The sequence below is a fragment of the Rhinolophus ferrumequinum genome, chromosome 24 (assembly GCF_004115265.2).
Source record: "Rhinolophus ferrumequinum isolate MPI-CBG mRhiFer1 chromosome 24, mRhiFer1_v1.p, whole genome shotgun sequence".
NCBI lineage: Eukaryota > Metazoa > Chordata > Mammalia > Chiroptera > Rhinolophidae > Rhinolophus > Rhinolophus ferrumequinum.
Window position 1 is genome coordinate 12,274,265 of NC_046307.1, and position 27,357 is coordinate 12,301,621.

The 27,357-nt window shown below is 38.9% G+C and overlaps 1 protein-coding gene across 2 annotated transcripts in view; it reads right to left on the minus strand.

Moving 5' to 3' along the window:
• Positions 1 to 10,061: 10,061 nt before the first annotated feature.
• Positions 10,062 to 27,357, minus strand: part of SPOCK1 (SPARC (osteonectin), cwcv and kazal like domains proteoglycan 1) — a 480,272-nt gene continuing 462,976 nt past the window's right edge. For both annotated transcript variants that reach the window (XM_033096540.1, XM_033096538.1), the window contains 4 exons: positions 27,090 to 27,311; positions 21,744 to 21,806; positions 14,072 to 14,209; positions 10,062 to 13,579 (listed from right to left, as the gene is read on the minus strand). In XM_033096540.1, coding sequence (XP_032952431.1) covers positions 13,389 to 13,579; positions 14,072 to 14,209; positions 21,744 to 21,806; positions 27,090 to 27,311 — 614 coding nt within the window. In that variant the 3' untranslated portion in view covers positions 10,062 to 13,388. The remainder of the gene's footprint in view (positions 13,580 to 14,071; positions 14,210 to 21,743; positions 21,807 to 27,089; positions 27,312 to 27,357) is intronic.

The window sequence follows — 27,357 nt, forward strand, 5'->3', positions numbered from 1 at the left end:
TTTAATACAGTTTTTTCCTTTCTTAAAATGCGTATATGTCTTTTGGCAACCTCTATATAAGGAAATCATACAACTTAACATCAAAAAAACCCAAACAATCCAATTAAAAAGTGGGTAACAACCATCAATTTGTTCTCTGTGTCTATGAGTTGTTTCTATTTTGTTTGTTCATTTATTTTGTTTTTAGATTCCAGTAAAATCATACAGTATTTGTCTTTCTCTGTCTGACTTATTTCACTTAGTATAATACCTTCTACGTTCATCCATGTTGTTGCACATGGCAGGATTTCATTTTTTTTATGGCTGAGTAATATTTCATTGTATACATGTACCACAATTTCTTTATCCAGTCATCTATCCATGGACACTTAGATTGCATCCATATCTTGGCTATTGTAATAATGCTGCACTGAGCAAATGAGGGTGCATATATCTTTTCAAATTAGTGTTTTGGATCTCTTCAGATAAATACTCAGAAGTGGGATTGATGGATCATATGGTAGTTTTATTTTTAATTTTTTGAGGAACCACCAGACTGTTTGCCATAGTGGTTGCACCAATTTGCTATCCCACCAATAGTGCACAGGGTTCCTTTATTGCCACATCCTCAGCAACACTTGTTGTTTGATGATTTATTGATGATAACCATTCTGACAGGAGTGAGGTAATATCTCATTGTGGTTTTAATTTGCATTTTCCTGATCATTAGTGACATTGAGCATCTTTTCATATGTCTATCGGCCATCTGTATGTCCCCTTTGGAGAAATGTCTATTCAGGTCGTTGCCCATTTTTTAATTGGATTGCTTTTTGTTTTGTTTTGGTGTTAAGTTGTGTGAGTTCCTTATGTATTTTGGATATTAACCCCTTATCAGATATATCATTGGCAAATATCTTCTCCCATTCAGTAGGCTGTCTTTTTATTTTGTTAATGGTTTCCTTCTCTGTGCAGAACTGTTTAGTTTGATGTAGTCCCATTTGTTTATTTTTTTCTTTTGTTTCCCTTGCCTGAGGAGACATATTCAAAAATATATATATATTACTAAGAGTGATGTCAAAGAGTTTACTGCCTATGTTTCTTCTAGGAGTTTTATGGTTTTGGGTCTTACATTTAAGTCTTTAATCCATTTTGAGTTTATTCTTATATATGGTAAAAAAAAGTGATCCAGTTTTGTTCTTTTTCATGTGTCTATCCAGTTTTCCCAACACCATTTATTGAAGAGACTGTCTACCCCATTGTATATTCTTACCTCCTTTGTCATAGATTAATTGACCATGTAGGCATGGGTTTATTTTTGGGCTCTCTGTTCTGTTCCATTGATCTATGTGTCTGTCTTTATGCCAGTACCATGCTGTATTGATTACTATAGCCTTGTACTATAGTTTGCTATCAGGTAGCATGATACCTCCAATTTTGTTCTTTTTTCTCAAGATTGCTTTGACTGTCTGGGATCTTTTGTGGTTCCATATAAATTCTAGCATCATTTGTTCTAGTTCTGAGAAAAATGCCACTGGTGTTTTGATAGGGGTTGCATTGAATCTGCAGATTGCTTTGGGTAGTATGGACATTTTAACGATGTTAGTTCTTTCTGTCTATGAGCACGGTATAGTCCTCCATTTATTTGTATCTTCTTCAATGTCTTAGAGTCTTCTGAGTATAGGTCTTCTACTCTTTGGTTAAATTTATTTCTAGGTATTTCATTCTTTTTGATGTAATTTCTCTTTCTACTAGTTTGTTATTGGTGTATTAAAATGCAACTCATTTCTGAAAATTTTGTATCTTGCTGCATAACTGAATTCATTTATTAGTTCTAATAGTTTTTTGGTAGATTCTTTTGGGTTCTCTCTATATAGTATCATCTTCTGCAAATAATGACAGTTTTACTTCTTCCTTTCCAATTTGGGTGCCTTTTATTTCTTGTCTGATTACTGTGGCTAGGACTTCCAATACTATGTTGAACAAAAGTGATAAAAGTGGACATCCTTGTCTTGTTCCTGATCTTAAGGAAAACACTTTTAACTTTTCCCCATTGAGTATGATGTTAGCGGTGGGTTTGAAATATACGGCCTTTATTGTGTTGAGGTATGTTCCCTCTATCCCCACTTTGCTAAGAGTTTTTAATCATAAATCGCTGTTGGATTTTGTCAAATGCTTTTTCGGCATCTGTTGGTATGATATGATTTTTATCCTTCATTTTGTTTATGTGGTGCATCACATTAATTGACTAGTGGATATTGCATCCTGGGAATAAATCCCACTTAATCATGGTGTATGATTTTTTAATGTGTTACTGAATTTGGTTTGCTAATATTTTTTGAGGATTTTTGCATCTGTGTTCATCAAGAATATTGGCCTAAAATTGTATTTTTTTTTTATTTTATTATTTTTTTGGTAGTGCCCTTGTCTGGTTCTGGTATCAGGGTAATACTGGCCTCATAAAATGAGTTTGGGAGCCTTCCCTTCTCTTCAATTGTTTTGAAATACTTTGAGAAGGATAGGTATTAATTCTTCTTTAAATATTTGGTACAATTCACCTATGAAGCCATCCTATCCAGGACTTTTGTTTCTTCATAGTTTTTTGGTTACTGTTTTGATTTCTTTAGTAGTAATTGATCTATTCAGATTTTCTGTTTCTTCCTGATTTAGCCTTGGAAGATTATATGTATCAAGGAATTTATCCATTTCTTCCAGGATGTCCAATTTGTTGGCATATAATCTGTGCATAGTATTTCCCTGTAATCCTTTGTAGTCATATTTTTGTGGTGTTGGTTGTACCTTCTCTTTCATCTCTGATTTTATTTATTTGGGTTCTATCTTTTTTCTTTTTCTTTTTTTTTAAGTCTGGCTAAAGATTTATCATTTTTTAAATATCTTTTCAAAGAACCAGGTATTGATTTCATTGATCTTTCCTATTTGTTTTAGATTCTATTATATTTTATTTATTTCCACTCAGATCTTTATTATTTCCTTCCTTCTACTCTCTTTGGGCTTTGTTTGTTCTTTTTCTAGTTCCTTCAAGTGTAGGTTAGATTGTCTATTGGACATTTTTCTTATTTCTTGAGGTAGTCCTATATTGCTATAAATTTCCCTCTTACAACTGCTTTGGCTGTTGTTTCTCTCAAGGTATCTTTTGATTTCTTCATTGATCTCCTTGTTAACCCATTCATTGTTTGTAGCATGTTATTTAGCTTCCATGTGTTTGTGTGTTTTTCAGTTTTCTTGTAATTAATTTCTAGTTTTATACTATTGTGATCAGAGAAGATGCTCAGTATGATTTCAATCTTAAATTTACTGAGACTGTTTTGTCGCCTAACATGTTCTATTCAGGAAAATGTTCTATGTGCACTTGAAAAAAATGTATATTCTGCTTCTTTGGGGTGAAATGTCCTAAAAATATCAACTAAGTATGTGTTATTTGATACTAAATAACTGTGTCGGTTGATGCTAAAAGTATCAATTAGGTCTAATGTGTCATTTAAGGCAACTGTTACCTTGTTGATTTTTCTCTGCATGATCTATCCATTGATGTCAATGGGGTGGTAAATTTCTCTACTATGATTGCATTACTGTCAGTCTCTCCTTTTATGTCAGTCAATATTTGCTTTATATACCATGTTTCCCCGAAAATAAGACCTAGCCTGACAGTCAGCTCTAATATGTCTTTTGGAGCAAAAATTAATATAAGACCCAGTCTTACTTTATCTAAAACCGGGTATAATATAATATAACACCAGGTCTTATATTAATTTTTGCTCCAAAAGTTGCATTAGAGCTGACCGTCTGGCAAAGTCTTATTTTCGGGAAAACACAGTATTTAGGAGCTTCTATGTTGGGTGCATAGATATTTATGAGAATTATGTCCTTTCATTGGATTGATTCCTTTATCATTATGAAATGTCCTTGGTTACTTGTTACAGCCCTTGTTTTAAGTTTTATTTTGTCTTAATGTAAGTATTGCCACCCAGCTTTTTTTTTTTTTTAATTCCATTTGTGTGAAATATCTTTTTCCATCCCTTTACTTTCAGTCTATGTGTGTCTTTCAATCCAAAGCAGGTCTCTTGTAGGAAGCATATGTATGGGTCTAGTTGTTTTATCCATTCAGTAACCTTATGTTTATTGATTGGAACATTTAGTCCATTCATATTTAAAGTAATTATTGATGGGTATGTATCATTGCCGTTTTATTAATTGTGTTCTGATTGTTTGTGTAGTTATTCTCTGTTACTTTCTTATTCTCTTGCTCTTTTCTCTTGTATGTTGACGACTTTCTATCATGTTATGTTTGGATTTCTTTCTCTTTATTTCTTGTACATCTCGTGTAGATTTTTGGTTTGTGGTTACCATGTGCTTCCTACATATCAAGCTATGTTTATAGCAGTCTATTTTAAGTTAATGTTTGCTTAAGTTTGAACACATTTTAAAACCACTACAATTTTTACTCCCTCCCCATTTAGGTTTCCGTCATGATTTTTTTTACTTTTGTGGGTGTGTGTTTGTGTGTATCCCTTAATTTATTGTTGTAATTACACATGATTTTTACGTTTGCCTTTTAACCTTTATTAACCAGTGGCGCTCTATAGTCCATGGATTTTTTTTTGTTGTTGAGAGAGTTGTTGATTACTGATCTAATCTCCTTCCTAATTAGGTCTATTCAGATTTTCTATTCATGATTCAGTCTTGGTAGGGTGTGTGTTTCTACCAATTTGTCCATCTCACCTATGCTACCCAATTTGTTGTTGTGTGATTGTTCACAATATTCTCTTATAATTCTTTTTATTTCTATAAAATCAGTAATAATGTGACTCGCTTCCATTTCTAATTTTAGTAATTTGAGTTTTCTCTCTCTCTTTCTTTTTTTTAATTATAGTTTATTGGGGTGGCAATTGTTAGTGAAGTTACCTAGATTTCAGGTGTACAATTCTGTAATACATCATCTATATGTTACAATGTGTGTTCACCACCCAGAGTCTGTTCTCCTTCCATCACCACATGTTTAATCTCTTTTACCTTTTTACCCCCCCTCTCCTCCCTTACCTTCTGGTAACCACTAAACTTTTGTTATGGAATTCTTGGTTGGAAAGTTTATTTTTCTTTAACTACTTAAAATAATTTCACTTCACTGCCTTCTGGCTTCCAAGGTTTCTGCTAGAAAATCAGCTGATATTCTTACCCATAATACCTTATATATGACTAGTCACTTTTGTTGCTTTCAAGATTTTCTCTTTGACTTTTAGTAGTTTGATTACGATGTGTCTTGGTGTGTGACTCCTTGGATTTATCTTGAGTTTATAGAGCTTCTTAGATTTGTAAATTCATGACTTTCCTTAAATTTGGGATATTTTCAGCCATTATTTCTTCAAATAATCTCTCTGCTTCATTCTCTCTTCTTCTGAGATTCTCAAAATGTATAATTTAGTCCACCTTCTGGTACTCCATAAGTCCCTTCAGCTCTGTTCACTTTGCTTTGTTTTTCTTTCTGTTCCCTTTACTTGGTAATTTAAAATATCTTATTTTCAGTTTCACTGATTTTTTTTTTCTGCCTGCTCAAATCTGCTGTTAAATTCTTCCAGTAAAACTTTATAATTAGTTATTGTGTTTTTCAGCTCCATAATTTGTTTGGAGATATATGTATATATGTGTGTGTGTGTGTGTGTGTGTGTGTATATATATATATATAACTTTATATATATATAAAGTTATATATATACATATTTAATTTCTATCTCTTTGTTCATGTTCTCATTTTGTTTGTATATTATTTTCCTGATTTTTAAAAATTTTTTGTTCATGTTTTCCTTTCGCTCTTTAAGCATACTCAGGACAGTTATTTTAAAGTCTGTGTCTAGTAAGTCCACTTCCTGCACTTCTTTAGGAACTGTTTCTGCTATTTTATTTTATTCCTTTGAATGGGCTATATTTTTCTGATGGTTTATGTACCTTGTGATTTTTTGTTGTTGTTGAAACTAGGGCTTTTGAAAAAAGAAACTCAGCCACCTCTCTCAGTCTTTGCAGACGAGCTCTATGCAGCCCTTTACTAATTAGGTATGTCTGAGGCTCAGGATCAACCCCGGGTGAAAATGTATGGTTTTCTCATGCTTCTTGTCTCAGCATGCATCTTGCCTGGGCCTCCGTATCGTTCCCCCACCCCAAGTACACAGCTGCTTTTTAATGTCCTGATTTCCCAAATGGTCTCCCTTCAGCTTCTCTTCAGAGCCTTAGCTGGTCTGTTGTGTCCTTTTACTCCTAATTTCTTGTCCTAGTCGTTTGCAGGCCTGTAGTCTCCCTGCGCTTTCATGAGCAGTGCCTGCGGCTTCTCCCTGCCTGAGAATTGATTTAGTTGATGCAGAGACAAGTCTTTTAGGCAGACACCAGGCATGATAGAACGTTGGGAAAAAAAAAAGTCTTCTTTATTCATTCTGGTTTATGGGATGGAATTGGCAACTGGGCTGCCACCTCCTCCAGATGAAGACCATGCTGCACTGGGGAGAGTGGACGAGGGCAGGTAAAAACACCATGAACTTTCCTACTATTTTGAATGTGGCTTTTTGTTGATTGGTTGGTTGTTCACTTGGTTTCCATAAACTTTTAACTTTTATAGTGCTCTTATAAGGTTATCTTAGTCAGTTTCTGGTTGCTTTTGATGTCTCTGTGGGGTATCAAAGCTTGGCGCTTCCTACACTGCCATTTTGTTCCATCTCTTGTTTTTTAAGGGTTTATATTTGCTGAGAGAATTGGAACATGGCAGTTACCAAGCACTGGGTGCTGGAGGAAAAGACAAGAAATGCCTAGTTCTTCTGAGAGCGATTGAGAAAGGTTCCTGGAGGGGTAATAATTGAGTCTCATAGGCATCCCAGGTAAACGAACTATCAAGAACATAGGCAGAGGCTTGAGAAGGATGGAGGTGCTTGGAAAAACATGGAATCTGAGAAGTGAAGAATGCAATGGGACAAAGAGATGCCAAGGGACAAAGTTAAAAGGAGCTTGTTTGTCAAACCAAGTAGTTTATATCTCAAAGTGATGGGAAACCTTGAAAATTAAGTATGGCAGTGACATGATCAGATTTGCCTTGAGAATAAGTTCTTCCGGCAGCAGCAGCCTGTAGGATGGATTGGAATTAGTCAAAAATAAAGCAGAGTCACTAGTTAAAAAATCCCTGGGACAGTTCTGAAAAATGACAGTGGTTAGAACCATGACAGTGGTGGTGAGATAGAGAAGAAGAGGTACATTTCAAAAGGTGAATGAACATAATTTAGTGATTTTATTACAGGTTGGGGATTGAGGAGCACGGCACAGATGGTGGTGTGATTCCTGATGCCAAGGAATGCGAAGGGTGGAATTTTGAAAGGCAGTTGATGTTTTTTAAAGCATTAATTTTTAAATCACACAAGACTTTATGGCGTATTGCTTTTGTGATAAAAAACAAAAGTGAAACATAGAGATGAGACTGGCCAACAGGCCCAATCCCAAGTCCTTCCCTCAGTGGTCACCACTGCCACCACCTTGGTGTGTGTCCTTTCAAGCCCTATTCTGTGCATTTCTATACTTATCTGGAGAAAATAGATAGTGCTGCCTTAGATATATAACTTAGTATTTAATAATCTATATATCACTTGAGTTTTGTCCTCATACAACTAATGTTTTAGAAGTTTTGCTAAGTCAGTGCACATGAAGTTATTTCATTCTTTTTTAAGTTTGTTTTGTTGCACAGTATTCCAGATAACAGAGTAACTCAATGTACCCACAGACGGATAGTTTTGTCCCAGATTTCCTGTTCTAACAAATGCTGCAATGAATGTACTTTTTACATGATTATACAAGTAAATTAGTGTGTTTGTTTTTTTCCTCTAAGAATAATTACTGAGAAGTGGAATTACTTGGTTCTAGGTGCATACCTTTATTTTGATAGCTGTTGCCAAACTGCCCTCCACGTGGCTGCTCTGACTGGACAGTGTACAAGCGTGTTCTTTATACCATTCTCTCCTCAAAACTTGACATGATCAAGATTTTTATTTTCCCTCAGTAAAAACTGATAGATCATTTCTTTAATTTATGTTTCTCTGATCACGAGCGAGGGCAGGCATTGGTTTTCTTGCCACTTGTGTGTCTTTTATGAGTCACTTGTTTTTGTCTTTTCCCCATTAGTCTGTTGGGCTGTATTTTTCTTACAGATTTGTGAGAGTTTAAGAATATTTTTATAGCCAATCCTTTATTTGTTTTATGTCACTGATGTCTTCTTTAGCCCCGTGTTTATCTTTTAAGTTTGTTTATGACGTGTTATTAACTTTTATGGAGGAGGAAAATTTATCAATGTGTTGTTCCCTTACGGCTCATGTTTTTTAGGACTTATTGTCATAGGGATGTTTTATTCTATCATTTTGACTTTTTTCACGTTTGAAATAGAGGTGTTGGTGGGACATTTGAGTAGAATGATCTAGATGGCAGGGATTATTTCAGGATGGAGTGGAAGTCAAAACCAGACTTGAGATACAGCTCGGGGGTTTCTCAGAGTGGAGGATATGGTGGAAACCAATGGCATATATAAGAACTATCCAGAAGAAAGCACGTGAAATTAAAGAGAGTGGGCCAGGGACACAGACCTGAGGAACAGCGATATTAACAAAAGTGAGTGAACCAAAGGATATTCACGAGACCTAAAAGGACTGGTCAAAGAGGTAGGAGGAAACCTGGGGAACGCTAGATAAAAGGAACCTTGTCACAGCCTTGCCTGTAACAAAGCTGCAGTAGTCATTGGTGTTGATGATGACGTCCATCCACTTCTATTGTGGCAGTCATTTATTTGTCTTCTTTTCAAGGAGACAATAACTTTACAGAGCAAGCACCTGGTTTTATTCTCATTTATGTTCCTCGAACTGAATGGAGGACGGGGCTCTGCCCATGGTGGCATTCATCCATCTCACATATAATCTATAACTCTACAAATCTAATAAAATCTGTAAAGGCTTATTGAGTGAATAAATTTCAAAATCTTCCCCTTTCCTTGAACCAATTTGTCAACAAAAATCTTAACAACTGACTAAGAATTGTGATAAGGTGCTGTGCCCTATCTGCTTACACAGTATATTTAAAACTGGAGAACTAGCTCCCAGGTCTCTGTCCTTGGGTCATGGCCTTTAATGGACCAAGGCAGCATCCATGAAGCCTCAGCTTGAGAAATGTGATGTTTGACCTGCACACCTGGGCTGGTTTGGGAGGAATTTGGGGTGTGTTCCCAAAGGCCAACTTCTCTTTAATGTGCCCTGCAACTACTCCGGAGGGGCTTCAGATTGGCCGTTGTTCTCCTGATGTTAGTTAGTTTATGGATTTATGAAGCACCATTCCTTGAACTGTCAGACCGTGGATTGTCTGTAAAATACAGTCCATGGGGTAAAGGAATTGAATTATTCATAAGATAGTTTCTACCTCAGCCTGTGGTGAAATTACTCACTCAGGGTATAATTAAGTCATAGACACACTGGCCTAAATGTGCATAAAGGTGGAAAGGAAATCATTCCTGCTCCAGTTTGGATGCTTTGTGATACTTGACAAGCATCTGGTATGTTGATCCATGAACTTAGGAGAACTCAGAGTCCCTGTAAAGGAGAGAGGTTGTTGTTGTTGTTGTTGTTGAGTGTGTGTGTGTGTGTGTGTGTGTGTATTTTTTGGTTGTTGTTGTTTTTGTTGTTTTCCTGGGAGAATTGGAGAATAACTGACTGGGGAGGAAAGGAAGAGGCAGAATTGAAAAAGCTTAATGTTGTCAGCGGATGACAACAGTGAAGTCTGATAGATAAGGACGAAGTAGCGAAGTTGAAGCCAGAGAGAAGAAAGCAGGAAAAAAGAAGGGTCAGGCGATACGTCTCTAGACTGAGTGGGTACAGGGCATGCACGTGCCCGAGTACACCGGGAGGGGCTGGGACAGGCCCTCCCTCCCACATACAGAAGCCTGGACAGCGGGGCATGCATTGGCTACACCCTGTGTCGGTTCATACTGCTCTCCAGAGACCATGTGTGCACAGGGCCTGGTGAGTTCCCATCCAACCTAACAAAACACAAACACGCAGATGTTGCAGACAAATTAAAATTTATTGAGACAGACAAAAATTCACCTACTCAGGACTACAGTTAAGCAATTACTATTAACCAAAAAGTCGTGTTCACATTCCAGATAAGTCTACGTGGAAAAGCATTCAGAATTCACTAGGTTTTTCTACTTCACTATTTCATCTACAATAGGGACGACAAACTGACACTCAGGATTTGGTGGGCTCTCATTACAGTGCTACACATTGAACAGGGACAAACATCAGCGACTTCGAGAAAAAGGTATAAAAAGACCAAAACCACCCACTGTAGAAAGGGCTCTTGGATGTTACTGTACAATGTGGTCCAGGTAAAAAAACAAATGTGAATGGCATCCTGGGAAAAGCAGAGGGGCAGACCTGGACAGACACGTTGTCATTCAGTGCTGGGCCCGGGAAAATGGGAGTCAAGAAGGGGAAACTGATACAAAACCTCCAATTCAGTATTAAGGTATTTCCATGCCTAGAATATCTGTGGAAACAAAAAGACATTAATATGGCCAACAACTAAGCATGGTGGGAGAAAATTCTGGGATTTAAGTTGGATGTTAAGGAAATGATATTAAATAAAAGAAGCATTTATGGAATAAGAATAAAACTATTCACGAAGGAGTTTCCAAAAATGAGTTAGTGAGGATTCAACTCAATACCTGTTGCAAACACAGGAATGGATTATTACTGAAGCAGTTTTTTAAATAACGATTTTTATGTATACCTTGTCACTAGCTAAAGGACTCCTGCCAAAAGGAGGAAAACAAAAAATTCTATTTCTAAGGCTAAAGTAACTGAAAAAATCTAACCTTTAGTACTTTTCACAAGTGAAAGTATTGAAGACCTGTAACAACTCAAACACTGTCATGCCAAAGTGAGGCATGAAAAGTGGTGTTAACGTCGCTCCATTGGTTTGGGGTTCTGGTCGTAGGAGGGCTTTTCATTTAATATTTTAATGAATCCAAATATATTCTTGGAATATCTCTGAAAATGAGCATCTCATGACCTTCCTGGGAATTGACTCCTGAGCACTCTTCTCCATCATCGAGTTAATGCTGAGGATTTTTAAGTGTTATCTTAATTTGACACTTGTCATAAGATAATTAGGCAAATTAAAATCAGTGGTTCACTCTGTTCCTAGAAGTTTCTCTAAGTGAAATCAATGTGTCAATTTTAATTTGTTCTCTTGTGCATTTTTCCAGGCTCGGAGGAGATAGTAACAGTGGTTTTCTTTGAGGGTCTAAACTGAGATTTTTTTTTTTAATGTCTTGATTCTTTTATATACTCTATTGTAATTTAGCTGCAATTAAGCACCTGCTTTCTAAATTATGATCTCAAAAATTCTGTGCAAGTTAGGAAAACAATATGAAAGCAGAGGTGATGGAGTTGAGATCCCAAAGTAGAGCTTGCCTGTGGTCTCCCTACACCTAGGGTCCTGGTGGTACTCGTGTCTGTCGGGCCTAAGGAATTTGCTACGTCAAGCATGTTCGTTTCCCATCTGAGACTAACTTTGGGGACAGTGCCTCTTTGTCCGGCCAATGCAAGGATTGGAAAATGCTAGTTTGAGGCAGGCTGGTAAAGTACAAAGAAATGGTCATTTGGGGTGGAGGGTCGGTCAGCTGCCACTGAGATCGTGGTTTGGCTGAATATATGTTTTGCCTGAGTTTCTGTGGTGTGGTCTCTGTGGACTGGCTGGAGCTCGTGGAGTAGGGAAGAAAAACCCATGTGGGCCAGAGGGCCTAGCTGGGTGGCTGAGTAGGGCATCCGGGCAGGTGGAAACCGTGTGGGACAGGAGCTTAAGGGCCAGCGCTGAACTAAACGGGACCACTTGGAAGACTACTCTTTGGTACTTGTCCTTGTATCTGGGCCAGCTTGATAGGGAAAGAAATCCTAAAGACTACAGAGATGAAAACCCCACCGAATTTGGAGATGGACTCTAACAATACTTAGGGAAAAGAAACGCAAATGGTGAAGCACTTTCTTCATTCGTATTGGGACACTGGTGTGGGTGAGGGCATGGAGACAGGACGAGCTCTTACTAATCCAACCCTAGCTTCCACGTGCTGCTATGGGGCCCTTCCTAGGCCTCCCCCTGGGGTTCTTTACAGATGACGAGTGGTATGAAATCCGCGCTGCTGTTGTACCCTCATCATGGTTGGCAGATAGAAAGTGGGCCAAAGCAAAACCTTGAGTTCAGAATCCTGCATTTCCTTCTCCTAAGGAACAGCGTGGCACCGTGTTCTCGGCGAGCAGGGGGTATGTGCACAGGCCTTAGAAAGAGCCCTTGAGTAGGTAGGGGAGGAAGGGACCTGCAGCAGATAGGACTGCTTTAGCCCACGGGGGGCTTTGAGCTGAAATGAAAGAGATGGCTTGTGAAGCTGCCCACGTGGGAGTCGCATGGCTTGTGGGAGCAAAGTGATTTAGGCAGACAGAGGCTCGTCCCAATCCCAGAGGCTTCCAGTAACTCTGCTGGTGCACAGAGAAGGAACCCCCTCCGCCTGCAGGCTACAAGTGCCAACTGTTAGTGCAAAAAGGACTTGATACAAATTTTGTATTCCAGAAATTGTGATCCAGGTCTGGACAAGCTGATAAACTTATCATTGTTTTTCCAATGAGTTTTTAATAGGTACCCAAACAGGTTTTCGGAGAGGTGTGTGTACCTTGCATACACACAGTGTCTTCTGTACATAAATACATTTTTATGCATGTACAGAGAGAAGCATCCAGACACCATTTTTTAAATAAAGAAAATCAGTTGCCCGAAGGGATTCTGGACTGAATTAAGGCTGTTGTTTGCAGGAAGCCAGATATAGTGATATGAATAACTAACTTTTAATAATAAACACCAGGGGTGGTGGGGAGCAAAGGGACTAGAGTACAGTGTGGTGTGTTTTCCACAACATTTACAAGACACAAGAAAAGCACTGAGACACCGTGAGGCTGGGAACCATGCTGTCATAACCACCAGCGTGGGTAGTCAAAAAGGGTCTTTGACATTTAGGGGGTGGGGCTCCCTGCACTGTCAGAATCCCACATACATCACATGCTCGTTGCAAAGTCTCATGGGAGGGAAGGAGGCTCTAATTCAACCAGCCATTCCCCTGTCTAAAAACAAAACACAACACAACACCTTTCTTCCCACACGACCGTATGCAAAATCAGAATGCTCTGGGAACAAGGACTTGTTCCCAAACCTTAGGTCAGGTAGAGAGAGCAACAATGGAGAAGAGACCTTGGTGCCGTGGAGTCTTAGATACAAATGCAGGAACAGGAAGTGACTTGCAATTGTGTGCCACCCTTGTGTCCTCTTCCTGGTGGGGACTACCATATGTACCCGACCTCGTCCTCTTTGTCATCGTCCTCGTCCTCGTCGTCCTCTGTCACTGCCCGGGTGTGCACCCTCAGCTTCCCCAGTCTGTCCTTTGGTCCCAGCTCCCGTTCGTCCTCTAGGTCATCCAGCAGGACCACTGAGCCGCCACTGCCAAAATCTCCTGAGGTCTCCTGTTCCTCTTCTGAAACGTTAAGAAGGAAGAATGGATTTGAGGTTAGTTTTTGTTTATACTTCATGAGCCCTGGCAGGGGTTCCCCTTGCCTGGGACCTAATCACAGGGCAAAACCATGTACTTGACTTTCCAAATGTGGGAGCATCCTTGTCCGGTGGGGTTAGTCTACACGGCATGGACCCCAAGATTTGTTCAGATAGGAACCAGAATTCTTGAGGTGCTTCTACCTTCATGGGACGTTTATTATCCCAACTGAGAAGTGAAGGCAACTCAGTGGCCTTTGGCCGGCAGCAGTTCCTGACTGTCAGAAACTGCTGACCAGCGGTGGTAGTGTGCTCCTGCCCCTGGAGGAGCTAGCTGTGCATCATCTCAGGTGATTTCCATCGTGAACTCACTGTGGACCACAGGCACCTTCTGAAATTCTCCTCCTCAGATGCTAACACGTGAGGACCGATAGGTCCTCGAGGTCATCGTGGGGCTGCCACAGAAGGCCACACTCACCACAGCTCACAGCGCCCTGCTTCCTGGAGCCAGCCAGCTCGTTCCCGTATTTATCCACACACCAGCACTGCCCAGTACTGCCATGGCACTGTGTGGCTTTGTAATAGCCCTCCTCATTACAGCGAGGTATGAATGCTCCTAGGGGAAGCAGAAGTACAGAGATACTCACCATTACTGCCCGCCGAGACACGGAAGGGGCCACACGTCAGAGGGTATTGGCTGCAGGACTCGCAGGACAGAATGGGGTGGTTGGCTATTAGTAAGATGACACGGCCCTAGGACTCGCTCAAGGTTGGACAGGAGTCCTCTATTCCTTCTTTGATGAGTTTTTTTTTCTCTTTAAATCATGACTATGTATTACTCTTACTGATAACTTTCATTTGTTTCTAGTTTTATTAACACACAGCACTGCATTAAATTTAAGGAGCACAGTACAATGATTCAGCTTAGATACACAGGATGCCAAAAAATGTACGCACATTTTAAGAAAGGAAAAAACTATTAAAATTGTAATACTCAACATATACCGATAACAAAAGATGAATAAAAGTCATGTGTATACATTTTTTTTGGCACTCCTGGTACATAGTGAAATGATAACACAGTAGGTGTGATCACACATACACAGTGACATGATCACACAGTAGGTTTAGGTAACACCTATCATCTCATATAGACACAAAAAAAGGAAAAAAAGTTTCCCTTGTGATGACTACTCTTGGAGATAAATACCTTACAGCGGTATTAATTACAGTCATCATGCTATACGTTACATCCCTCGTACTTATTTATCTTGTAACTGGAAATGTGTACTTTTTGACACCCCTCCCCTGCCTCTGGTAACCACAAATCTGATCGCCTTTTCTATGTAATTGTTTTTTTTGATTTGAGATTCCACATATAAGTGAGATCGTACAGTATTTGTCTTTCTCTGACTTATGTCACTTAGCATAATGCCCTCTAGCTCCATTCCACATTGTTGCGATTAGCAGCATTTTCTGTTTTTATGGCTGAATAATATACCTTTGGAGATACACACACACACACACGCACACACACACACACGCATGCACATCACAACTGCTTTATCTATCCCTCAGTCAATGGACACTTGGTTGTTTCCATATCTTGGCTATTGTAAGTAATACGGGAGTAAACCTGGGGGTGCAGATATCTGTTCGAGTTGGTGTTTTGATTTTCTTCAGATAAATAACCAGAAGTGGAATTGCTGGATCATGTAGTTCTCTTTTTAATTTTTTGAGGAACCTCCATACTGTTTCCCATAGAGGCCGCAACGATTTACATTCCCACCAACCGTACACCAGGGTTCACTTTTCTCTCCATCACCACCAGCATTCGGTATCTTTTGATGAGAGCCATTCTAACAGGCATGAGGTGCTCTTACTGTGGTTTTCACTTGCATGTCCCTGATGATTAGTGATGTTGAACACATTTTCATGTACCTGTTGGCCATTTGTATGTCTTCTGTGCAAAAAATATCTATTCAGGTCCTTTGCCTATTTTTTAAATGAATGATGATGATAATGATTTTTGCTATTGAGTTGTATGAGTTCTTTATATATTTTGGATATTAACCCCTTATCTGACATATGGTTTGCATATATTTTTTTCCCATTCCATAGGTTGCCTTTTCCCTTTTTGATCATTTCTTTTTCTGTGCAGAAGCTTTTTACTCTGATATAGCCCCACGTGTTTATTTTTTTATTTTGTTGCTTGTGCTTTAGGTGTCACATCCCAAAAAATCACTGCCAAGACCCAAGTCAAGAAGCTTCATTTTTATGTTTTCTTCTAGGAGTCTCATGGTTTCAGGACTCACATTTAAGTCTTTAGTTCATTTTGAGTTAATTTTTGTGAGTGGTACAAGATAGGGTTCTAGTTTCATTCTTTTACATGTAAATATCTAATTTCTAATTTTTCCAGCACCCTCTCTTGAACACACTGTCTTTTCTCCATGGAGTTTTCTGGGCCATTAGTCCTGTTGTGTCCCACTGGCCTATGAGTCTGCCTTTATGTTGGTACCATAGCTTTATAATATAGCTTGAAACAGGACATGTGGTGCTTCCTGCTTTGTTCTTCTTTCTCAGGATTGTTTTGGCTGTTGGGGTATTTTGTGGTTCCATAAAAATTTCAGGATTGTCTTTTTCTACTGTACAAAATGCCACTGGACTCTTGATAGGGATTGTGTTGAATCTATAGATGGCTTTGGGTAGTATGGACATTTTAACATTATTAATTCTTCTGATCCATTAGACACAAATACATGAAGATATCTTTTCATGTATTTGTGTCTTCTTTCATTTCTTTCATTAATGTCGTATGGTTTTCAGGGTAAGGCTCTTTTGCCTCCTTGGTTAAATTTATTCTTAAGTATTTTATTTTTGATGCTATTATAAGTGTATCATTTTATTCCTTTTTCAGACAATTTGTTGTTAGTATATAGAAATACTATATATGAGTTTTGCATGCTAACTTTTCACCCTGCCAATGTACTGAATTGGTTGATTAGAACTAACAGTTTTTGGTGGAATCTTTAGGATTTTCTATGTATAAAATCATGTCATCTGCAAATACAAACAACGTTACTTCTTTCTTTCCAATTCTGATGCCTTCTATTTATTCATTTTTTGCTTAATTGTTCTGTCGAGGACTTCCATGACTAGGTTGAATGGGAGTGGCGGGAGTGGGCACCCTTGTCCTGTTCCTAATATTAGAGGAAAAGATTTCAGCCTTTCCCCATTGAGCATGATGTGAGCTGTGGGCTTGTCATATGTGGCCCTTATTATGCTGAGGTATGTTCTTCTGTACCTAATTTGTTGTGTTTGTCATGAACGAATGTTGAATTTAGTTTTCTAGTATTTTATTGGAGATTTTTACATCTATATTCATCAGGGATATCAGCCTTTACTTACAGTGTTTTTTCTGGCTTTGGTGGCAGGCTGGTCTTGTAAAATGAATTTGGGAGTGTTCCCTCCTCTTCGATTTTTTGTGGAAGAGTTGAAGAAGGATTGGTGTTGATTTCTCCTTAAATGTTTGGTAAAATTCACCAGTGAAGCCATCTACTATCTGTTCCTGAGCTTTTCTTCTTTGGGAGATTTTTGTTTTAATATTTTATTGGGGAACAGTGTGTTTCTCCAGGGCCCATCAGCTCCAAGTTGTCCTTCAACCTAGTTGTGGAGGGCGCAGCTCAGTCCAAGACCAGTTGCTGTTTTCAATCTTCAGTTGCAGGGGGCACAGCCCACCATCCTATGCGGGAATTGAACCAGCAAACTTTTTGTTGAGAGCTTGCGCTCTAACCAACGGAGCCATCCAGCCACCCCTCTTTGGGAGATTTTTGATTACTGCTCCAGTCTCCTTACTAGTGATTGTTCTGTTCATATTTTCTATTTCCTCTTGATTCAATAACTTTTTTTAACAATTGGTAAAATCGTATGTTTTTTTTTTTATCCTTTACATACTTTTATGTTTATCCTTTATTTACTTTTAATGAGATAAATTACCAGTGGTTCAATTTAAAAAATGTATGTCTTTGCTTTCCTGGAATAAATATACTACTTGGCCATGATACATTGTTATTGGAATACTACTGATTTGATTTGCTAATCTCTCTGCATCTGTGTTACTAAGTGATAGAGGCACAAGCAATTAATTCATAAAATGATTCAAGTATTTTTCTATCTTTTTCTATATTTGAGACTTTTTGTATAAAGTTAGAATCTCTTCCATGAAGGATTCACCCAGAAAAATATCTTGGGCCTGGCGCCTATTGAGAGTAATGTTTGATTTAAATTAATTTCATGATTTTTTTTTTTAAAATCTAGTTGGTTCTTCTGGTTCTTTGTGACCCAAATGTGCTAACTCAATATCCATTTCAACTAGTTTTTCATAATTGCTATAAATTGGTTTATAGCAATGGTGCTAAAGTGTTCGTACAGGACTAGCAGCTGGAAACGTCTTAGAAAAGCAAATTCTTGGCCCCTCACCCAGACCTACTGAATCAGAAACTTTAAGAGTAGGACGCAAAAAACTGCTTTAAAAAACTCTTCAAGTGATTGTGATGCAGGCTGAAGTTGGAGAACCCAAAGTGCACAGTATTCTCCTATATCTGAGGTTTCACCCCACTTTCAAATTCATGAAAGTATTTGGGCCAAAGGTTTATTTATGTCATTGTTTTCTGCTTCAGTCTTAATCATTTTGGTACACAGTGCTTTCATAGTGTTTTGTGGGTTTTATTTCATCTCTGACTAATTATTTATAAAAATTTGGCAATCTAATATTTGGCTTCTACTTGTGTTGTAGCTAGTGAATTTGATCTGATTGTTTTTTGAGATTTGTTGAGTTTCCTTTTGTGGCATAATCCATGGAAAATATTTCCTGTGTGTTTGAAAAAACTGGATGTTATATGCTTACAGGAATACACACATATGAATGCTAATCAATCATGTTCAGTTCTTCTGTGTACACCAATTTATGATATAATATGGTAAAAGGAAATTTCAGCAAGATGATATTGTCTTTGTTTTTAGAATCCATAACGAAAATAAGTCTTTACTATCTTTTAAAGTTTCTATATAATTGTTTTCTATGTAACTCACTTTAAAAATAACCAGTTGATAGTATCTAGCAAGTTAGACCCAGTCACATTTATTATAATTACAGATATGCTTGCTCTTATTTCTACTGCTCTATTTTGTGCTTTCTAGTTTTCATTTCCCCTCTTTTCTGCCATTTGTTGAAATTACCATGTTTTCTATCATGTTTTCTTTATGCCATGTTTTTCTTCTAGACATTTAAAAACTACATATTCTATTTCTTATATTCTTGTTGCTATTTAAATTCTCCACTAAGAAGCATATTTTTCCTAATAAGATCTAAAGTTAATCTATGTTTTCTGCCTGAATAAACCAGAAATTTAACACATTTTCTCATTGTCCCCAACAGTCTGCAATTTCAGCTTACTATCAAAACATTGTTATAGGACATATTTATTTAGAGATTTAGCAGTGTGTCTTTTTTTCACAATTAATCCCTTCTGGGCTCATTTATCGTCTGTAGAGTAAATCCTTTAGTAAGTCTGGGGTTAGTAAGTTTACTGCATCCATGGCTTGAGAATATCTGTCATCACATTTGAATGCTCACTGGGATATATTTGACGTGCTAGATTCAAAGTGATTTCCTCTCCACACTTGAAAGGTATTTTCTCTTCTTAAATCAGTGTTGCTCATCTGGTTCTCATTTAACTCATTTAACTGCAGGTAATCTTTATTTATTACAGTTTTCATTTTTCTTAGGGAGTCTGTTTCATGACTGTGTACTCGTCTTCACAGGGAATTCTGTGAGCTGAGTAAATAACAGTGTCTCACCCAGTGAAGACAGAGGTTTCTGCGTATTACTGTGGCTTTCTACTCCCTAACTTTCTGAGTATAACTGGTTTTGAATTTACCTTTTATTTCATGGAATAGACCCCAGAAAGAAGGGTGGCATGGGAGACAGAGATTTGTTTTTTTTAATTGGAGAAGGGGAACAGGACTTTATTGGGGAACAGTGTGTATTTCCAGGATTTCTTATTGGGGAACAGTAGTGTGTTTTTCCCAGGACTCATCTGCTACTTCACAGTCAAGGTGTTGTCCTGTGCAGCTCAGCTCCAGGTCCAGTCGCCATTGTTAATTGCAGGGGGCACAGCCCACCATCCCTTGTGGGAGTCGAACCGGCAACATTGTGGTTGAGAGGACGCGCTCCAACCAATTGAGCCATCTGGCCATCCAGAATCTCAGCAGCAGCTCATTGACTCCATTCTAGTTGTGGAGGGCGCAGCTTACTGGCCCATGTGGGAATCGAACTGGCAGCCCTGTAGCCCAGAGCTTGAGTTCTAACCAACTGAGCCACCCATCTGCTCCTAGACAGAGATTTTTAATTTGAATTTAACCCGATTCCAGGTGATTCTAAAAACTATAAACACTGAGCAATCCTGGCTATTCCAAGATGACCAGGCTCTGAGATCAGGATAGGAAGGTACCCCCAGAAAACCATTCCTAAGTGGTAGGCAAGTCTGCTGATGCCACAATTGCAGTGGTGGTGCCCACACTCTAACTTAGGGACTCAGCACCCCTAGTCTTCAGAGAAGGAAAAGGAAATGCTTTCAATAACCAGAAGACAGAGAGATCTATTAGGTTGGTGCAGAAGTAATTGCCGTTTTTGCAGTTATTTTTAACCTTTTAAATTGCAATTATGTTTGCACCAACTTAATATAAACAGATTCCCACACAAGATCTGCAAAGGAGAACAAGTAGAGAGGTGGGGAAATGTGGATCCTCCTCCTTGAGCTGCAGTTGGAAAACAGTAGCACTTAATAAACAAAAACATATTAGGCCGAACCCCAGGTTGGTAAGCAGCAGGTGCTGCTCTAAATCTATAATGTCAGGGGATTACCACTTTTGCTAAGTAGGCAGCAAACTGTCTGTAATTTGTTGTTTTATTTAGTTTTTAATGGAAATGCCCCGGAATACACATGTGTTAGATTTCACTATCTGAAAAATAATTTATAAGCAGATCAATCATATTTTTATGAGTCAGCCAAGAGTAAGCTCCATCTATGGGGAGATGTGCTAAGGTAAGTGTCCTGCGAGGACAAAGGTAGGCATTTCATTCACGTGATCTGGAAAAAAAAACATTTTCTCTCAGACCACATACCTTATAAATGTCTCATTGTCAGTTAATGAAGCAGTAAGAAGATACCCATAACCAATGGAAACAATTTTTTAAAAATAGCATTGTACTAGTTCTACTGTAACTACCTGTGGACCTTAGACACATTACTCAAACCCAAGATAACCTGCCCCATGGAGGGCTCAGATCTGTAAGCACAAGTCCTCGCCCTGGAAAGGCCGATGGAAGAGGGATCTAGCCAATTGACTTCAGATCAGAAAAAGGCCTCGTATCTTTTGTATCTTTTTACAGAGGAGCAGAACCTAGGCTGGTCAAATTCACAGCTTTGGAGTCCTTTCTGAGTTTAACAGTGTTGTCAGATGTCGAAAGTCTGAGGCAAGCCACTGAAATGAGTCATTTTCCAAAGTAGAAGGAGTATGCACTCTGAGGTGACCCAAAAATTAAGAGGAGACATCGCCAGAGTTCACAGACTACCTCCATCTGACAAGCAAACTTGCCCATTTCAGTCAAGTAAATAGGATCACGTCCTTGAATCCTATCTCTGATAGATTTAGAAGGGAGTACAGCTCATCTGTCTCCCTGAATGGACAACCTGATCTGGGGAATACAAGACATTCTATAATTTATAAGAGTCATAGTTTTAGAGTTGGAGGGACACTTGAGAGTTCCAGTCAATGGCTGTACTTGAAAGAAGAAAAAGCAAAGATTCGTTGGAGCCAAAGATCAAGGTGGAGATTCCAGCCCCGGGGGACGTGTCCACCAGTCATGGGCTGACCTCTCCTCTTGCTAGTTCTCAATCAACTAAATCGTCCTCAGATTGTGTCCCGCTGATGGTGACGTATTACCAGCTGCCTGTCGGGGGTAAAGTGAGGCATGTCTCTCATGAAACACTGGTCCCTAACTGAATAACCAATCATTGCTGCATTCAGTGTTACAAGAGACATGGTTTAATTAGGTGTTTAAATGAGTGGCAAGAAATTGTACTTACCCAACAGGCTTTTCCCTTTGCTGAGCTTCTGAATCCTGTTCATTTCATTCTGGCAAGGGAGACCTAAAAACATAATTTATGAAAGTCAGTTTCCAGATGGTATGAGATATAATCTCTAATGATTGGCTTCACTCTTAATGTGAAATGTAGACAATGACACACCTGGGAGTGGAATTACTCCATATGCTGTTACTATGTAGCAAAACAAATTCAAGCCATTAGTGTTACTAATGAAAATAACAACTTGGACCACGAGGTACTTAAAATAGTATTTGGGGGCTACTTGCATTGTACAGGAGTTTTTCTTCCCACCATCAACGCAAGCAAATAGCAGATGTCTGATAGGTGGTTTGCTTTTTCCTTTATAGAAGGAAGCACATAATCAGCTAAGATTTCCATGAGCTGAGAACCAGGACCCAAGCTTACAGTAGTCAGCTTACCTACTAATAAGTAAGTGTTCTGAATCCATAGACCAACTAACCAGTGGGGGAAGGTGACAAATACTTAATCTATGCCACCATGTCTTTCTGTAAGAGTAAAACAGGATTAGAATTGCTACTTCAAACCTTCTGGCTCATTATCAGGGAAAGCAAAACACAGACTTCAAGGAACCAACTATGAAGATATACAAGAGATCTGGAGAGCGTGTATAGAATCGTGAGGCCTTACCTCTGGCTCTGCCACCTCATAGCCGAATGCTCTGGGCAAGCTTCTGTATCTCTCTCATCTTCCGAGTCCCCCATTATGTTATGAATGAGCAGAGCACAAAACTGTCAGTTCTCAATGCAGGACTGACATGGTGACTTAACCACGTGGTGAAGTGGGGCATATAAAAGTGTGTGGTTCTCTTTTACATCCCAAGAGAAGAACTTACTTCCATTACAGGCAAAAAGAAAGGTGACCTCGCTCGTTTTTGAATCTTACCATGACTTGCTTTTGCAGATCCTGTGGATCTGGGAGGTTGTACTATTTGCTCAGGGTCCTCCACGGACCCAGATGTTCTAATTCTCAGGGCACTACTTTCTGCAGACCCCACACGTGCATCTACAGAGGCAGCATAAGTACCTATGCACCTATTAACATCTCCTACCCTGTGGATCTCCCAGTGCCACCTGGTCTTGCTGCTTGTTCCTTGAGAGAAACTGGTTGTAAAATGCATTTTGTTGATTTCTTGGTTTAAGATACCAACTGAAAACAACAAAGAGAAGGGAAAACAAGTTCCATCTTAAGAGCAGGGAAAACAAGTTCCATCTTTGATGATTAAGAGTAGTGTTTACGATGACAAATAATGAACATTTATTGAGTTCTAAGAATGTACCAGTGTGCTAGAACTTTACATCTTAGTTTAATCTTTACAACAACCATATTCAGTAGGTACCCATGTTATTCCTGTTTTGCAAATGGAAATGCTTATCTTTGTAACTGTACAGAAATACAGAGAAGAAACTAGGCATTCAGAAGGCTGTTCCACAAGAGAAGGAAAAATCAGTCACTCACATGTAAAACACTGTCTCAGTTTTCTTTGAAACGAGTTTCTAAATTATAAGACCCCTCCCTCAAACTGTCCTACACTAATTTTTAAAACTCTGCTTATTGAAAGATAAGGAAAAATAAATCAGACTGAGACCTACTAAAAATTGCTTCAAGAACACCAGAGGAAAGAAAAAGACAAAACTCCAGATGAAGAATTCATAACAGGAAAATGTTTGCTGCTGAGCAGATGAAAATAATTACCAAAGATTTCTCTAAGTAGTCAAGGACTCTAATGAAAAAGAACTGTGTAAGACTAGAGTTGAAGGCACAGATACAAAGGCTCAAGGATAAAAATGACAATAGAAAGAAAATTAAGCAATTAGGGACACGAAGGCTCACGTCTGAAGCTACAAAGCCTGACCATCCTGAGGAGAGACTAATCAAATGGAATAAAGTTTTACTGCTAGAGCTCAAAAGACGGTATCTCAAGAAAAAGTGATACAGACTGAGAAACACTAAGACATGTCCTAGGAAATCTGTACCCTTAGAAGGTAAAGAATGCTTTTGGCTTCCAGGCCAAATGGTTACACCACCAATAAAAAGGAAAGAAAAATCAATACGGGTTCACATCATTCTATATTTACACCCAGTGCTAGGAGAATAATATTTTTAAAAGAGATCAAGAACAGAAACTGACTCCAGAAAGTTTATACTTAGCATCTTTTTGGTATAAAGAAAATATATTTTCAAATATTCAAGGACTGATTCAAAGAATATAATTCTGATGATGTTTTTGGAAAAAAAAAACAAAAAAACCTAAACTCAAACTTACCTACAAAACTAAAGAGAATAATATCAAAAGCAGCCAACAAATCATCCTACCCCATGAAAAGTTTAAAAGTGCACATCTTAGAGGCACACAGAGTCTTCACTGTAGCATTATCTACACATTAACAGAATAAAAATACCAGATATCAATACCTATGGTCTATAGCTAAACAGTTACTTTGGGGGAAAAAAATTTCGCCTCAAGTACATACCTTAATAAACAGGAAATCATAATGAAATGTGGAAGTAAAATAAAAATCCCAGAATTGGGTTAGGGACGGAGGTGGTAGGAACCTAACAAAAAAATAAAGAAACTAACTTAAGAAAACGGGAGAAATACACAAAATGAGAAACAAACAGAAAGAGAACTACAACAAATTACCTTGTTCAACTCCTCCTGCATGCCACGTCCTGCCATAGGTGGGGTGCTGGCTTTCTTCAGCGGTTGCTGAAGGGGCAGCCTACCCAGAGACCCCCCAGGTGGCCAGCTCTGTCTATTGGTTAAGGCTATAGCCTCACTGTCAGGGCATTACACACGTCCATGGGAAGATTCACACTGAGGCTTCACTCAGGCTGAACTTGAACACTGACTAAAGTCCCAGGATTTTATATGAACTCCAGCTCAAAGCTATCGTTAAGCTTAATGCTGATCCACTACAAGCATGTCTACTGAAGTGAAAAAACAACAGAAAAAAACATGCCTGTTCTTGGGCATCAGTTTGGAGGGACTAGCTGATGTGATTAGAAAAGAGAAGGAAATGAGGTATAGAAAATGAAAAGGGAGAAAAAAAATCATCACTATTTGCAGATGACAGACATGATTGCACAGCTGAAAACTCCAAGGAAACCAACCCGGATAACTAAACAAAATGGGGATTTAGTAAGGTGGCTGGGAACAAAATTAATATTGAAACAACCACCGGTGAGGAAAGATAATGGGAAATCATCGATTTCTTGTACAATGGCAACAACGATAAACATAAGGGAAGTATATTATCTGTGAGAACAAAACATGTAACTCCACTGGTTAATAGATATCATTCTGGAATAAAAAGATTCAATATTATATAACTATGAATTCTTGCTAGATTAATCTAATTTTGCCTGATTCTAAAAATAATACCAATAGGAATTTTTTTATTAAATAAACTCTGAAGCTCAAAAAGTTAAAATATATGACTATTCAGGAAAATTCTGAAAAATTAATGGTAAGGGAGGGTTGCACCACTAGATATTAAAACGTATTGTAAAACAACTGTGACTTAAACAGTTTAGAACTGATTTATGAGTAGTTCGGTTAATAGGACAGAATACCCAGGAATAGACAGATATGCATATATCTGATATATATCTTATATATGATAGAGAAGCATTTCAATTGGAGGCAGAAAGATGGATTAATTATGATTAGTCGACAAGTGACAGAAGAACTTGACGACCATCTCTGGGGAGGGGGTAGGGGCCGGGACCCTACTTGACCATCTAAAGAATCTAAAGTGATCCAAGATTGCAACGCGCGCGCGCGCGCACACACACACACACAATGACCCCAAAAGCACTGAAGAGAAAAGACAAAAAATTTGCTTTACTATCTTAAAGTGGGAGACATTTTGCTAAACATCCTGTAACCTTTATGGCGTCTAAGACGCCATAAAATAAAAGATGGAGAACTTGCCGATCTTAAAATTGTCTTTCTAGCAAAAATACAGAGTTGACATTGGTGGGGGAGGGGGAGATTGCAATATGTATGACTAAAACAGTTCTAAGGTCCTTAGACAAAATGCCTATTAAAAACAAACAGAAAAACCACAACAACCTGATAGAAAAAAAGGTGTAGGAAAACTAGACATTTCAAGGAAAAGGGGACTCAAGAGTGTCTCAAACAAAGATGTTCAACCTAAGTCATAATAAGAGAAATGAAATGAAGCCTATAAGGAAATATAATTTCCCTCGATTTGAAAATGATCACCAAGTTTGACAAGACCATGGAAAAATAGGTATTCTTGTTCACTTGTTACAATGTTACAACCTCTTGGAGGACAAATTGGAAACAATGCTAAAATTTAAAAATGCATATGCCCTTCTGACCAGTGATTCTGCTTTTAGGACTGTATCTTATAATCCTATAAACATGCACGTCCTCACTTTTCAAGGATGTCCCTTCTGTGATGCCTACATCTTCTGCTGTGTGTGTGTGCACTGCCTGAACACGCACACCTGTGTACCCAATTTAGGTGCTCTAATGTTAGTAGCTATGTTCCTTTCCTGCGGGTGGGTTCTGACAGCCTACTGTATGTTATCCTGGAGCCCTGACCCACACTGCACCAGATCTTTCTGGGACTTGGGACTGGTCTGTGCCGGTCCTGTGAGCTGTGGTACACCACAGGTAGGGCCACCCCCCATTCCCCCCAGGGAGCTGAGGCAAAGGGAAGTAAAGCCAGACTCAGGCCCCTCAGGGAGACTCAGAGCTCCTGCCTCTGGATTCTGGAGAGTCTTCTAGTCCCTCGTCTGCACACCTGCAGGCTGCCTCTCCTGACGCTGTGTTACATGAGATAAGCCCTGTATTCTTTCCATACATTCCTCAAATCTTTCTGCTTTCTTTCTTCAGTTAGCCCAGAGTTTAATTATAACCAAAATATCCTTGTCTAAGACCCTCAGGATAAACCCATGCTACCCTAGAAAGGCTTGGTCTAAAGGGATCGTGGAGAATCCATGTGACAATGGGAATTACGTAGCAAAGGTTTCTATACCCATTTTACAGATGAAAGGGCTGAGGCATAAAATGGTTTAGAGATTTTCCCAAAAGGAAGACTGAAATAACAGACTCCTTGATTATGCTGTTGGGTTTTCTAATATATACCATGCTCAAAGTGGAAATATGATCAGAGAAAAGAGCCTTTGGGTCTGCCATTAAATGGGATGAATGCTTTCTTCTCTAGCTGTGTCCTTCTGTCCGCTGATCTCTACCTGCCTCCCCAGAATGTGGCATGTGTTCCTTCCCTGCCCTGCACAGCTGCCCTGGACCCCACCTCCCCACTCCCTTACCTCCAGGCTTCTGGAAACAGTAGCACCACTCGTTGTTTGAGAGCTTGCCATCCTTGAAGGAGTCGCAAGAGTTGAAGAGAGGCTTGATACAGGGCTCGTACTTATCCAGGTAGATGGCATTTATCTCTGAGTGGTCAAGCAGGAGGTCATAGTTCATGTCCAACTTGTTGAACATCCAGCCCAGGGAGTCCTTGCAGATGGGCAGGATGCTGGTGTCAAACCCTGCCGAGACAAAGGCACTTGTCAACTGCCGCCAAGCTGGGTCTCT